Genomic DNA, 14,493 nt, shown 5'->3' on the forward strand with positions numbered 1-14,493 from the left:
TAATGAGTATTGTTATTGCATTTGCACTAAATTGAAAACATACAGAACATTCTTAACACACTGATAAGATAAAGAATGCCATGTGCATATGCCTAACTGATAAGGTGATTTGGTACTTCACTATTGCTATTGGGCAGGTTACGTCAGTAGGTACCTGGAGCAGGGGAAGAAATTGTACTTCCTAACTAGTAGTAGGCCCAGTTTCACCCACATCTGCAGCATCCTTTGTTGTTCCAATACCAAAGATGCCAGATAGGTTGCATTGATCTGTTTTATTAGATTTCCTTTGACGATTGGCTAGTTCTGCTAAGAAGTTGTTTAGCAGTTGCTGATGTATGGACCTATTCCTCCAAACTGCCAGTAGGTGTCATACCAGTTGCAGGAAATATTTGTGTTTGCGGGTGTGTGTTTGGTTCCTTCACTTTGCTGGAAAAAGTAAATATTACACCTGTGACTTAGCCTTAGTAAAGTCAAAGTTCACTTCATAAATTAAGCAAAACCCAAGGGAAGCAGAATGCTGAAAATGTCCTCAAGAAATGTGATATGCTTTAAAAACAACCAGCTTGCAGGGTTTTCCACACACATCCCCCCCTTCCCCGGGTATCTGTGAGCAAATGTCCATGTCCTTGCCCACATTCCTTTTGCCATCCCAACTAGTCATCTTAACTTTGCTGAACATGCAAATAAAAAGGTCCTGCCCACAATTCAAACACAGCCCAGTTCTTTCAGATAGTTGCATCCTGGAGCACTGAGTTTACCTTCCTTGACTTGCCTCCAGACCTGAGCTGCTGCCAATGCTACAGCATGGGGTTTTTTTCCATGCACAAATTACATACATGATCACTAAGTGTCATGGTTCTAGGTTTTTTCCCTTACTTGTCTTGGAAACAACTTAATCAGCTTTTGCACTACAACGTCAAGTGATGGAAGATACCAGAGAGATTCTACAGGTGAATTTGCTTTTGATCTATTGTTGGCTAGAGATTTCACACATTTATATATTTCAGCAATGTATTTACAGTATTTGATCCCACCAGTGTTCTCCTTCAAGCATAAGGAGAACACTGTAAACTAATATTTATTCTGTCTTTGGAATGTTAAAGTAATGATCTTATTGTCTTGTTGGTTATGACTGATTCGAAATTGATTAGTGAAATGGAATGGGGAAAACATAGTAGCAGGTATCATATATAACTAACTTTTCCGTCTGACTTGAAGTAAGATATTTATTTTGAAGAATGCTATATATTGGAAGGGAAAATATCAAAGAAATTAAAAATAAAATTATGGTACACCATTGGGCTAAGAGCATAAGTAGTTTAAGAAATTTATTATCTTAAGGGTTTCTCCATAGTTACTTCATATCTATTTGCCTTCTTAACTCTAGATTATATTTTATATAGCTGTTGTTGAAATTTGAAATTATGAAAGGATAAACTTTTAAAAAGATGTATGCATTGTCCATTTTGCTGTAGTCTTTACCCAGACAAAACCCAAATGGGCCCAAGTTAAGCAATTTAAAAGGCAAATGCTAATAAAAATTGGGCAGAAGGGGAAAGGAAAGAAAAAAAGAATAGGAATTGTGGAAAAAGGAAATCATGATTCTCCCCCATTGGATCTGTGATGTTCTTCGGGGAGGGTGGGGGTGGGACCTGTCATCCCTATTTCTGAAGCCCTCAGTGCACTTTTTGGTGCTATATAAATAGTATTGCCTGGTTATTCAGTTGCATAGTAGTAAGCTGCAAATTGTTCAGTTAGGCCAATGGTGGGCAAACTTTTTGGCCTGAGGGCCATAACGAGGTTCCAAAAGTGTATGGAGGGCTGGTGTAGTGTATTAAGGCTCTCGCAGCCCCGCCGCCCAGAGCACTGGTGGCACGGTGAGCTGAGGCTGCGGGGGAGGGGCCTGCGGCTAGCCTCCCTGGCTGGGAGCGCAAGGATCGGGCAAGACGGTCCCAGGGGCTGTACTTTGCTCACCTCTGATTTAGGCTGTGATCTTGTAAGGTGCTGAGCGCCATTCATGTCGCATGATTTGGCCCTTCTGACACTTTTTGTTTGTTTTTGCTGTTGTGAAGTGTCTCTCGTATTAGATCATAGTAGTATACTCTGAGTCAATGACAGAAAACACGTACAGACATTTGAAGACCCATGGAAGAGCTGTTTGAGACACCAACAATTGTACCTGTTCTTGTAAGAGCTGGAAGCAGTCATGACACAGGCCATGTTGCTGTAGCTCCGCCTATGCCCTGGACCTCTTTCTTCTTCCCCAAACTGAAATATGCAGGACTCTTTATACCTTTTGAGGGTTTAAATAAGATTCTCAAACCCAGTCCTGTCATTCCTTAGCCTAAGAGTTAAGATGAAGCTGAACACTATGCAGTCCATTGTCCATTCAGTGTACTAAGAGGGCACTCCTGGTGGGTGTTTTCTGATGAGCAGGAGGAGGATGGCTTCCAGCACAATGAGATGGAGGATAAAGACAGGGGAGAAACAAAGTCTCCAAGGAGGATCATTTACTTTGCAAATGGTGAAACCATGGAAGAGTATAGTACGGAAGAAGAGGAGGAGGAGGAGGAGCAGCAGCAGCCACTTGACACAGTGAGCCCCGTTATTGGCTTTTAGGAAACTGGGGGGTGACTGGAAGAGGGGAAGAGTGTTTCTGCACTATGCACGTTAGAGAACACTGCACCTTTCACAGCCATAATAGCTAGCTCTGTAGATAATCACTTACCTCTTTTTTTTCCTCTGTAAATATTGTGATTTCTCTAACCAGTCACAGAACAGATTTAGTACAATTTGGATAGCAACAGTACAAGCTTCTTCAAGTTCTCCTGCTAAGGTGCTTTATTCCTGATGTCCATGGGACTGACTGCTGAGGTGAGAGTAGTGGTTAAGCAGATCAAAATAGGAGGAAAAATTCATGACTCTTATGCTATACCCCTACCTAATGATAGCTGCATCTTGTGGTGATGATGCAGCAAGGAGATGAGAAGAAACCTACCCAAAAGGAATTCATGTCCCCAAGCAAAAACATGCAGGAGCATGCCTCCTGGCGCTCCGTAACCCATTCCTAAATGCCATACATCTATTTCCTCATCTCTAAAATGAGAACAAGACTGAGGGCTAGTCTACATGGGGACACTTGGGGAAAGTTAAGACTAATTAAATAAAGATATGAAGTTAAAGCATATTAAACTCTTGTTTGCACACTACTTCAGAAGAAAAGTGGCCTTAGGGCATGTCTACACTAAAAACTCTGGAGTCAACTAATATATATATATTATTGTGGTGGTTCATGTCTACACTACATCCACTGACCAAGAATCATTCTCTACTTGGAGCTCCCTGCCGGGAGCCCGGCTGCCCCACGGGCTCCCTGCAGCTGCCCCCCTCCCACCCAGCTCTCTGCTCCCTGCTGAGAGCCTGGCTGCTCCCCTGTTCCCCCAGCTTTCACCTCCCTGTCAGGAGCCCGCCCAGGCTCTTGCCTCCCAGCTGTGAACTGGGACCCCAGGAGCAGCCTGGCTTGGAGTGGGGACCCTGGCAGTGCCAGCAGGCAGCAGCCTATGTGGGAGCAGGGAGGACTTTCTGGTCAATTTCATGGCTCCAGCAAGGAGCCATGAAATTGATAAGAAAGCCAGCGAACAGCCCATGTAAGGAACACGCTGTCTACACAGACACTGCATCACCCTAATTATACCGACATAAACCCTACCCCTCGCGTGGAGGTGGAGTTATGTTGGTGTAGTAGGGCACTTACACCAGGGGTTAGGTCGGTTTAATTGTGTCATTCAGGGGTGTGGATTTTTCATACCCCAGACCAATGAAGTTATACGGACCTAATTTCTGAATGTACACAAGACCTTAGTTAATTTGTTTTAATTCATCCCCATGTAGACAAGCCTTAAGTTACTGACCTCCCAGGGATACAGTGAGGATAAGTAATGTTTGTAAACATCTCTGAAAATGTAATGTATTATATTAGGCTAAGTATTGACATTTACATATGTGTCTATTTCTGTCAAAAATCTCTAAATATTTTTAGTATTTTGGTCTGATCCTGCAAATACTTAAACCTGTGAACAACTTTATTCACACGAGGAAGTCCCATTGAGTTCAAAGTTCCTCAGAGGTTTATGTATTTTGCAGGCTTGGACCCTTTGTGTTCTATTGTATAGATGTTCCTCAGGTTCATTGTACTGATAATTCTTGTTGGCTTGGTAAATGAGACTGGTATCCCTAGTGTAAACAGACAGAGACTTACTGTAAATCAGCTGAGACTAGCTAGCTTGAACAGCAGCCTTTGTAAAGGCTGAAGAAAACAATTCACTTTCTCCCCTACAGTGGGAGAGCCCTTGCATGTGGCAAATATTATGGGCCAAATTAATCTCTGATACGACCCCATGGATTAGTTCAGCTCTGTATGTCTAAAATTAAAGTTTTTCTTTTGTTCTTGTTTTGTAGTCCAAACTCTCCTGGGGGCTCTATCTGCGGCTGTGGGCAGTTCGAATCGCAACAACTTCACTTTTTAGTAGGTATATTTTTTGGCATCAATGGGAGGGTTATTTTAGATGAGTTGAATATAATTACCGTTAAATATTATTAAAATATAAAACCACAACCAGAACATTTTCCTCCATCTTATTTGTTTCATGTATTCTCTCAAAACTGGGTGTTGCTATTCTATAAAAAATCTCTCTCTCTCTCTCTCTCTCTCGATATATAGGTATTTTCTTTCAAGGAGATAGACATCCAGGTAACACTATTAAATATGAAATACTTTAGGTTAGATTATTTGGGATCAGGCCATTGTCATTTTAAAAAATAAGTTTCTTACAGCAACAAGAAAGAAGCTCCCACCAGTGTGGGGACTGCCTCAGCATGCTTAATGGAGCAACCTGAATTCAGTACCAGGAGCCTGATGGCTGTACCAGGATGTCATGATCTGGCTATGCAGCCTTGGGGACTCTGACTTTTGTACTACCCACATGTCTAGCACCATGTGCCATGCTGCAGCTGCTGAAGAAGAGCAGGTTTCATTGGAAATAACTTGCACGGCAGATGATTTCCTGTGGGTCTGCTGCCATGAAGCTGGTCTCACTTTCATTTAGCCCTCTAATACCAAATCAGCTTTTCATTGTCACAGTGATGGTTTTAACCAACACTAGCCTCTGTGTATGTCATTTTAGCTGGCAGATGCTAGGTATCCTTTTCATTTCTAGTGTGACAGTATATCAAATACTGCATCCAAAATAACTACCTTAAAAGAACATTAAAGTTTCAAAGTCAAGCACTCAAAAGCTAGGAAATGACAGCATTAAGGGTGCCTGAGCAATTTTAATTTAGCCCCCTTGTGCATAGGAATTATATAATCTTCTTAATTACATGATCACATACACCTCTACCCCGATATAACACGATCTGATATAACACGAATTTAGATATAACGTGGTAAAGCAGCGCTCTGAGGTCAGGGCTGTGCCGCTGTTGGCTAAGAGAAAGACAATGGCGCTGCTTGGCAGCACAGTTCAGCTAACAACTCCCAGTGCGCAAACCAACAACACCCCCTACCCCGCCAGTGAGCGATCAGAGGCGCGAACAGGTACAGGATGCACCGGCCAGCCTGAGATGGCCGAGAATGGAGTCCTTTAGGTAACAGCCCATCAGCCCCCCGTGGCAAGGCTCTGCCACACGTGAGCGGACCTCTCTCTACCTGCACAGAGCTCGTTATTTTGCCACCACATCAGACACGCTTCCGGAGCAGCCACCTGCAGGGCCAGCCTCACCTGGCTCCCACATCTACTGGCGACATGGGGCGGCGGCGGGGCGCAGCAGAAGGGCACAGCAGGAGACAAGTGGGAGCCACCGGCGTAGTGCCCCGCCCGAGTCCCGCCCCACCCCACCCCACAGGGCCCAACTCCCCATCGAGGAGGCAGGCTGCATGGTCCCTGCTGCCCACATAGCAAAGGCTGCAGCCAGCCGGCACGGCCCTCAGCAGAGAGGCAGGACTGAGATGCCACCTCACCCAGCAGGGAGAGGATGGAGACCGATACCTTGCGTGGGGGGATCGCCAGGGGTGGGAAAACAGGACTTCCCTGTACCCTGCCTAGAGCGAGATTGCAGCAAACAGCCTGGGGGTAGCCGCTGCGTAACTCGTAGCCGCTGCATAACTCAAAGCCGCTGTAGTCAGAGCTGCTGCCATGCTGACCCCTCAGCCTAAAGTAGGGGTTGTAAGAGCTCTGAAAACTAGCTGGGGACCGGCGTCTGCCAATCGAAGGCCAAAGCAAGTTTGATATAATGCAGTTTCACCTATAACGTGGTAAGATTTTTTGGTTCCCGAGGACCATGTTATATTGGGGTAGAGGTGTAATACTTTTCCCCACAAAACCTTTGCCTCATTCAGTGCACACAAGGGATGGTGCTCACTGAATGGTTAGCTATTCAGTATCTGATTTTACCCTCCATTCCATGTGTGCCCCATGTGTTATTTACTGCACACCATCAAAACTCTAGAATTATTACTTTCCTCTTGAGTGTCTCTATGATGCTGTCATCATAGTGCTGTCATTGTAGTGTTCACAAACACAATGGAGTTATTTTCACAACACTGTTCTATGGAATGGGGATATTACCTCCCTTTTACACACTGAGAACTGATGTTTGGCACAGAAATTAGAGCCAAAATTGTCAAGTGTCAACTAATTTTGGGTGCCCTATTTGAGATGCGTTTTTTGTTAGTACATCGCATATTAAGGTGCTTAATGCTCTAAGCAAAGCTCGTGTTGGCTTTTATTGCAGCTGTGAGGTCAGCATTTCTACAGTTCAGATCCCATGTGTGTCAATCTGGGACTCAGAAAATGAGATGCACACATACAGTGGCCAACTGTGAAAACTTTTGTTATTGCCCGATGCCACATAGGAACTTTGCAGCAAAGGCTGGGATCAAATCCTTTTCTCCGGGGAGCATTCAACTATCTTAATCATGACGCTGTCCTCTCTGTTCCTGCAATCCCTGCCTCATTCACTGCACACTTTCCAAAATGTGCAACAAATAGAAAGGGATCCTGCAGACAACAATCTCCTTCACTGCACAATCACGATCCATTCCCAGGATCCATTTACAGTCTGTCCTGTGTCCTGAATGAGGCAGAGGTCCTGTGGAAAAAAGTGATAATTAAAGACTACTACAATGCATATATACAAGGCAATCTTAATTCTGGCATCTCTTGACTTTGGCACCTTAATGTTCTTTTAACTTAGTTTTTTTAAAATGTAATTTCCTGCATATTTAAAAAAAGGAAAAAACAATCATGTGAAACTATATTGACCCACACACACGTACATGGGTCATCACCAGGCAGGGGTGGCTCCAGGCACCAGCGCTCCAAGCGTGTGCCTGGGGCGGCAAGCCACGGGGGGCGGCCTGGCGGCCGCCGTGACCACAGCAATCAGGCAGCCTTCGGCAGCATGCCTGCAGGAGGTCCACCAGTCCTGCGGTTTCAGTGGCAATTTGGCAGCAGGTACTCCAAAGGCACGGGACCGTGGGACTTCCTGCAGGCATGCCGCCAAATCCGCATTACCAGCGGACCTCCCACAGGTGCGCCGCTGAAAGCTGCCTGACTGCCGTGCTTGGGGTGGCAAAATACGTAGAGCTGCCCCTGTCACCAGGGTTTGGATATTTAGATCTACAGCACAGTTGACTCGTCTGCCACTTGAGTTAAAAGATTAACCAGTAGCAGTAGAATGCTGTTACCCCTTCTAGTGGCAGGTCAACATAGAAGATAAGATGCAAACTTTGGGCATGGGTTTCATAGCTATTTGCTACACAGCAAAGGAATAGTGAGTCTTGGGAATAATGGGTTCAGTTCCGGATTGTGGAGGAAAGTGTACTCTAGTGGTTTATAACCATTGGCCCTGTCTCCTTCTGCTCCTATCCATTACATTCTCTGTTCCAGTTGCCCTGCCCTGCACTTCTCTTTCCTGTCTCTTCTGCTCATATCTCTACATTCTAGTCATGCTGCTTGCTCCTCTGTGCTTTCTGGGTACCAGCAAGGGGAGCATTGAGGGTACAGGAGATACAGTCTCTCTGGTCTTGGTTACAGTGGCTCCTGGGAACTGGGCAAAACAGTTGAAGGGAAAGAGCTACTCAGCTAGGGATGATGTATGCTTAGCCGCTCTTTGGGGATGGTGCATGCATAGTCTGGTCAGTACATAGGAGCGGTGAGGGATGGAGCATGCTCAGTGCAGCTGGAATCTTCTGAGCACTTGGCTTCCAGCTTTTAACAAATCTCTACTGAGCACATGCTAACAGATTTTTTTTCAGGGATGTTGTAAAGACCAAAACTAGAACTGGATTCAAAGGAGAATTACATAAGTTCATGGAGAATAGGTTCATCAATGGCTATTAGCCAAGATGATCAGGGGTGCAACCCCATGTTCTGGGTGTCTCTAGGCCTTTGACTGCCAGATGGCGAGACTGGACGATGGGCTGGATTACTTGATGATTGACCTGTTCTGTTCATTCCCTTTGAAGCATATGGCATTGATAGATGTCAAAAGACAGTTTATTGGACTAGATGGACCATTGATGTCTGACTCAGTATGGCCATTCTTATGTTCTTATACTATGGCTTATAACTTGACCAAATCTGGGCAAATTTTCATAGGGATGGCAAAAGGTGCATCCTGACACCAGGGCAAAGCCAAATCTCAAGTCCCTGCTCTAAATCATGGAGGTGCTACAGCTTCCTCAATGAAACAGCTGTAACCATTTTTTTTCCTAACCTCATTCTTGGAAATGACAATTATGTTAGTTGAAACTTCTGCAAAAATTTCAGCTGAGACAGACACCAGGCATGGAAAATTTCAGCCCCAGCAGTTTAAGTTTAAGATAGGAGGTAAAACAATGGGTGGACAAAATCTACCTGGGCTTTAGAAAAATACTTAAGCATTCCAGATCAGACTGATATAACCAACTGAAAATCAGGGCACAAATAAAGGTAGAACTACTGAAGCAGATTAGAAGTTGGCAGAGGGACAAGAAACTGAAGCCATCAGGAAAAGAAATAGGTCAGAGTGAAGACGGGTTAACAAGCATAATACTGCAGAAAGATGGATTAGGACAATCTAGCTCTGCCAACTGACATTATTACATACAATTTTGATAAATTGTGATTCTCCAGGCAGCCAGTGCTAAGTCTGAAAAAGTGGAACCTGAAAACAGTCACAATGACTTTTTCTTTCCCTTCAAAAATCAATAGCCTCTTAAACACAAGAGGTATAAAGTCCATCTCTTCTCTCTGATAAAGAGGAAGGGAGACTTTCGTAAGTCGAAAGAAGATCCTGAAAGGAAAGAAGACATGTCTATGACCTCGTTACTATTTGAGAGTGAATTGACGTGTAAAACAACCCAGGCTGAATTTGTTTACACAAAGTGTAATTGAAATACAGTATGGAAGAAACTGCCTCAGACTACAACTGGTATAAGTGACATACATCATTTCCAGGAATGCTGGCCAGTTCTTTGGAAAAGGATTGAAATGGGTAGCCATTAAGTAGTTTTCTGGAGTGAGGACTAGGCATACTGAAAGTGGACTTGTATTTCCTGAGCTGATGAAGACAGCCCTTGTCCTTTTGTTCATGTATACGTCAGTGTGTACAACTATTTCTTTTCTCCCACCACATAAAGTGTCTCTCTATACAAGCTTCTTTCTTATGTAAGGGATAGAATTACTGTTATTCTTTCTCCTCCCTGTCTTTTCAGCTTGCGAATTCCTCGGTGGGAAGCTTGCCATGTTCTTTGGACTCAATGAACCTAAATATCAATATGCAATAGATGAATACTACAGGACACAGAAGAAGGTAAATGAAATGCATACATAGCTTTTTAACAAGTGGAGAACAAAAAATATGGCACTTAATTTATCATGTTTTATTATTAAGAACCAACAGTCTTCCTTCTAAACAAGACAGAAAACTAAGACTCTCCCCCCCCATAGAATTTACAATCTAAGCAAACCTGTGTGTATGTGTGTTCTCTTTTTTTTTTTCTCTGTATATGTAATTTAAAATCTTTTCAGTGGATCACTTGTGGGATCCTCAAAGCTTTACTAAGGTCACTAGATCTATACAGGTCCTATGAAAAGCTTTGAGATGTGCTGGCATCAGAATGAACTATATACATTGAAGTGGCTGTGATTAAACTTTCAGGCTGCAGGATTTTGATTTTAAACATTTTTATTGTGGATTAGTTCTCTTCCAGAATGAGTTTCGGAGTCTTACTCTGTGAGTTGACACGGTTGAGCTCCATTGCGAAGACAATCTGGATATGTTTCCTGGTAGTGGCAGGAAAGCTTGGTCATTCATTCTAACATCACTCCATGTTAGCAGATTCAGAAACCACTGGTGGGATGGGTGTTGGAGAAAAATGTTGTCACACCTGTCTGGACTGAGCCACGGTGCTGTATTGGCAACACCTAAACAGAAGACGTTTGAATGGTGGTCCTAGAATAGAGAAGTAAATGAAAATTCCATGAGGACTCAGCAAAACCATGGAGAAGTCTTGGGGTGTGAACAACACAAACTCCTTCAAAAACTTCCTATTTTTAGAATTATTTTTTCTGTCGTCAGCTATTTACAAGGCACCAGAGGTCTACTTTACTGAAATATTTCTCTTAGCATTGCTGGCTTCTGGTCCAGAAGACTGTTCCAACTGAATAATGTAGTGTAATTCCAATTGTTCTCTTACTCATTCCTTCCAAAACTTGGAACAAAAGGACCTGCCCTGCCCTGCTATGTTGAGAAACTGGTTACTGATCACCGTGATATATGGCTGTTTTGTTGTAGGTTAAATTGATCAAAGGCATGTCTGTTTCTAGAGGAAACTGCTGTGTACAAATGAGCATGCAAATGAAATGTTATATTTAGCTAAGGACACAGAAATTGGATGAGTTCTGGCAACAAAGTTTTACAAGAAACAACCTTTTGAATTATGGTGGAAATGGATGTATGAGGACACCACCACATTTTCAGACAATTTTGCATGGTTGAAGGCTGCTTGTAAACAGAGATGAGCCCAAGCTGCAAAATTTTGACCTGGGTCTGTATTTTGAATCTCCCCCAAATTTCAGAGATTTCCTTATATAGAATTTGAGTTTGGTCCTTTTAGAGAGAAGGACTAGTCACAATTTTTTTTTTATTCTAAACCCACCACAGACCCCCACAAATCTGAAATACTTGCTTGGGGTCAGCTTTATTCTTTAAAAGATGGTCCTGTTGCCTGATCTATGGGTTGTGTATTAATTTGATTACTTAAGAATTCCCAGTTAGCACCCCAAGCTTTGATATGTTCTTGTCTCAAGATCAAGGCCAGTAGTATTAGAATTACTGTTCAGTTGGGAACCCTGATGTACACGGTTGCAACACTTACACTTATGGAAAATCTTCTGTATATGTGATAGTTTTATTAATACAGTAAGCAAAGTCACAAACGTTCCAACCAAGCAAGATAGAGATAATACAGAATGTGCATCTGAGCATCCATATACTCTCACCATCCATTGCAGAACAACCTGAAATGTTAGTCGTTATCTGCCTCACCATCATCTTCTTCCTCATCACCATTTCCAGTGGTCATCATCCTGGCACCGCCCAAGAGCTATATCTCTCCCCTCCTAAGCACACAGGCTGGGAGACAACTTTTATAATGTGTTACACTGACACCACTATGCCTAACACATATTCAGTAGGGATTTCTTTCCTTGTCCTTATTTGTATTTCCTCACCCTACTAATGTTGGGGTGCCCTTGTCCCACAAGTCAGTAGGCCTTTTACCTCAAGCTTAATTAGAATATACATCAATTGGTTACCATGGCACTCTTGAGATCAGACATCTGCGAATGTTCCTAATTTAAAATATCCCAAACCAGTATAAACTAGAATCTTATGGTTACCTGTTAGCAGTTTAGTCATTACAGCATTCTCTTATGATCTGGAGTTACTCCTGGTTAACTGCATAGGCTAAGGATTTGGTGCCTTATTCCTTGTTTAGCTAAGCTATTGTCTTACGGGCTGTGGCCCATAAACTCCTGGCTTTACTGCCTTAACTTATGTCTATGCCTTACCTAGCAAATACCTATCCCTATAGGCTACACTCCTGTGAAAATGGCATTGTGGGTTTTCAGTTTGTAGACCAATAATTTCCATATTAAATATGTTTTTACAGGTGTTAAAAATATTAAAATCTCATCTCCAGCTCTGCAAATTCAGCCTGAGATCTTCCATTCAAGTTGGTTCTTTCTGGCTCTTCACTAGTCAAACGCTGTGCTTTTCCATTTGTGCAACCCTATCTGTCCTCAAATTTAAGCCCTCAGGTACATCTCTGCAGACCTATTTAATTCCTGTTAGTGAGCTTGATAAGGGAAACTGAGGGCATAATTTGAGGACAATAGGATTGCATAGGAGGCTTTGCAACTGGAACATAACAATTCTGACCCATGAGGGTGCCCTCCCAACCCCTCCAAAAAATCCAACTCACCTTGCCAGAGCTGTATGTTCTGCAGAACTGGCACAGCTAAAAAAAATGTAGTAAAAATTACTTTTTTTTCACTAAAGCAAATAGATCCCTTTCTGAATAGGATGACCAGATGTCCTGTTTTTAAAGGGATAGTCCCGTTTTTTGGGACTTTTTCTTATATAGGTGCCTATTACCCTCCACCCTTCTGTCCCGTTTTTTCACAGTTGCTATCTGGTAACCCTATTTCTGAATAAACTCACGGAGCAGAGCAGTAAGAGGGTGGTGATTTTACATAGTTACTTTTCAGGGTAGACTTTAAGTATGTTTCATGGTTTGTAGCATTTTTAATTCCAGAACAGATCACTACTTCAGAAACTTAAAACAAGTTCCAAGCTATAGTGCTGGCCTTTCTCAGAGTTCCTGTTACTTCTGTGTATAACAGTTACAGCCAGTTAGACAGTAACCCAACCTTATGTAATGGAGCTACTCAGCCCAAGGTAACAGAAAACTCACATTGCTATCAGTGTCAGTGTCTCCTTATAGGAGATATCAGAATAGGTTTCATTTTGTCCAGTGAATTTTTCTTATTGTCTTGTCTTCATTGCAGGAAAGTGAAGATGATGAAGATGGTGAAAAGATCTCTGAGACAAATGAGGCAGAATCTCTGAATGAAAAACACCACCTTGAGGTACAGGGTGTAGAATATGGATCTATTAGACTCAAGGATGCTATGGAGTTTTCTCAAAGAAGCACTTTTGCAAACATTAATGAGGCTTCAAAACATGACCTACAAAGTCCAAACTGTATCTCAGCTGTTAAGAAATGATGGCAACATTGTCAGTGTGGTCTCTTCTGATACTGAAATAACTCTATAATAGGACATGAATATATCATTAGCATGCTCTGTGTCTAACATATCACATTCCTTTGTCCAGAAGTGTTATTCAAGTGTCCAATAGCCAGCCAGATAGAGCCAAAATAGCTCTGTGATGGAGAAAGGTAGAAAGGAGATGGTGAAGATTTAATGCTGCCTTCTGTAACATCTGACTCTTTACAATTTGAGCTAAGGAGGTTGATGGCGCATCTGCCACCTGGTTCCCTATGTTTATGAGCAATGAACTGGAGCCCTTACATTCTGATGTGTGAATCATGGACTTGACATTAGATGGTTACTTTTGAAAGTGGAAAACATCCCTTTGGGACTATGCAATGGAATTTGATATGCTAGGATATCTAAAGCAGCCTGCTGAATCATAGTCTATTCTGGGTAGCAACAGATGCTTCCTAATCAAAATAAGAATGATGTAAAACTTACCTTTTTGTTTTAAGTGAATGAGTGAACACTAAGAAAACTAATAGTCACTTTATGGATTCCCATGTTCTCGTATTTTTAGTTTTTATTGTTCTATTCCTAGACCGTAAGTTGCTAAAGGAATGGATCCTTTTGTATAAAAACTAGGGCTGTCGATTAATCGCAGTCAACTCATGTGATTAACTCAAAAAATTAATCGTGATTTAACGCATTGTTAAACAATAGAATAGCAACTGGAATTTATTAAATATTTTGGATGTTTTCTACATTTTCAAATATATCAATTTCAATTACAACACAGAATACAAAGTGTACAGTGCTCAATTTATATTATTTTTATTACAAATATTTGCACAGTAAAAATGATCAACAAAAGAAATAGTATTTTTCAATTCACCTCATACAAGTATCCTAATGCAATCTCTTTATCATGAAAGTACAACTTAAAAATGTAGATTTTTTTTGTTACATAACTGCACTCAAAAACAAAACAATGTAAAACTTCAGAGGCTACAAGTCCACTCAGTCCTACTTCTTGTTCAGCCAATCGCTAAGAGAAACAAGTTTGTTTACACTTATGGGAAATAATGCTGCCCACTTACAATGTCATCTCAAAGTGAGAACAGGCATTCGCATGGCACTGTTGTAGCTGGCGTCACAAGATATTTGTGCC

At 42.2% G+C, this 14,493-nt stretch overlaps 1 protein-coding gene across 1 annotated transcript; it reads left to right on the forward strand.

Moving 5' to 3' along the window:
• Positions 1 to 783: 783 nt before the first annotated feature.
• On the forward strand, positions 784 to 13,817 carry FAM177B (family with sequence similarity 177 member B). The gene is made up of 5 exons (XM_034767004.1): positions 784 to 950; positions 2,437 to 2,595; positions 4,459 to 4,525; positions 9,758 to 9,855; positions 13,116 to 13,817. The coding sequence occupies exons 1-5, from the start codon at positions 924 to 926 to the stop codon at positions 13,332 to 13,334; spliced, it is 570 nt and encodes a 189-aa protein (XP_034622895.1). The 5' UTR covers positions 784 to 923; the 3' UTR covers positions 13,335 to 13,817.
• Positions 13,818 to 14,493: the final 676 nt, after the last annotated feature.

This window comes from Trachemys scripta, chromosome 3 (genome assembly GCF_013100865.1).
Source record: "Trachemys scripta elegans isolate TJP31775 chromosome 3, CAS_Tse_1.0, whole genome shotgun sequence".
Classification (NCBI taxonomy): Eukaryota; Metazoa; Chordata; order Testudines; family Emydidae; genus Trachemys; species Trachemys scripta.

Bases quoted from the DNA above. Each gene is read 5' to 3' on its own strand.
- FAM177B (XM_034767004.1), top strand. From the start codon at position 924: ATGGAAGATACCAGAGAGATTCTACAG. The intron at 2,596-4,458 runs GTGAGCCCCGTT...CTTGTTTTGTAG, and splicing joins AGCAGCAGCCACTTGACACA to TCCAAACTCTCCTGGGGGCT. The intron at 9,856-13,115 runs GTAAATGAAATG...TCTTCATTGCAG, and splicing joins ACTACAGGACACAGAAGAAG to GAAAGTGAAGATGATGAAGA.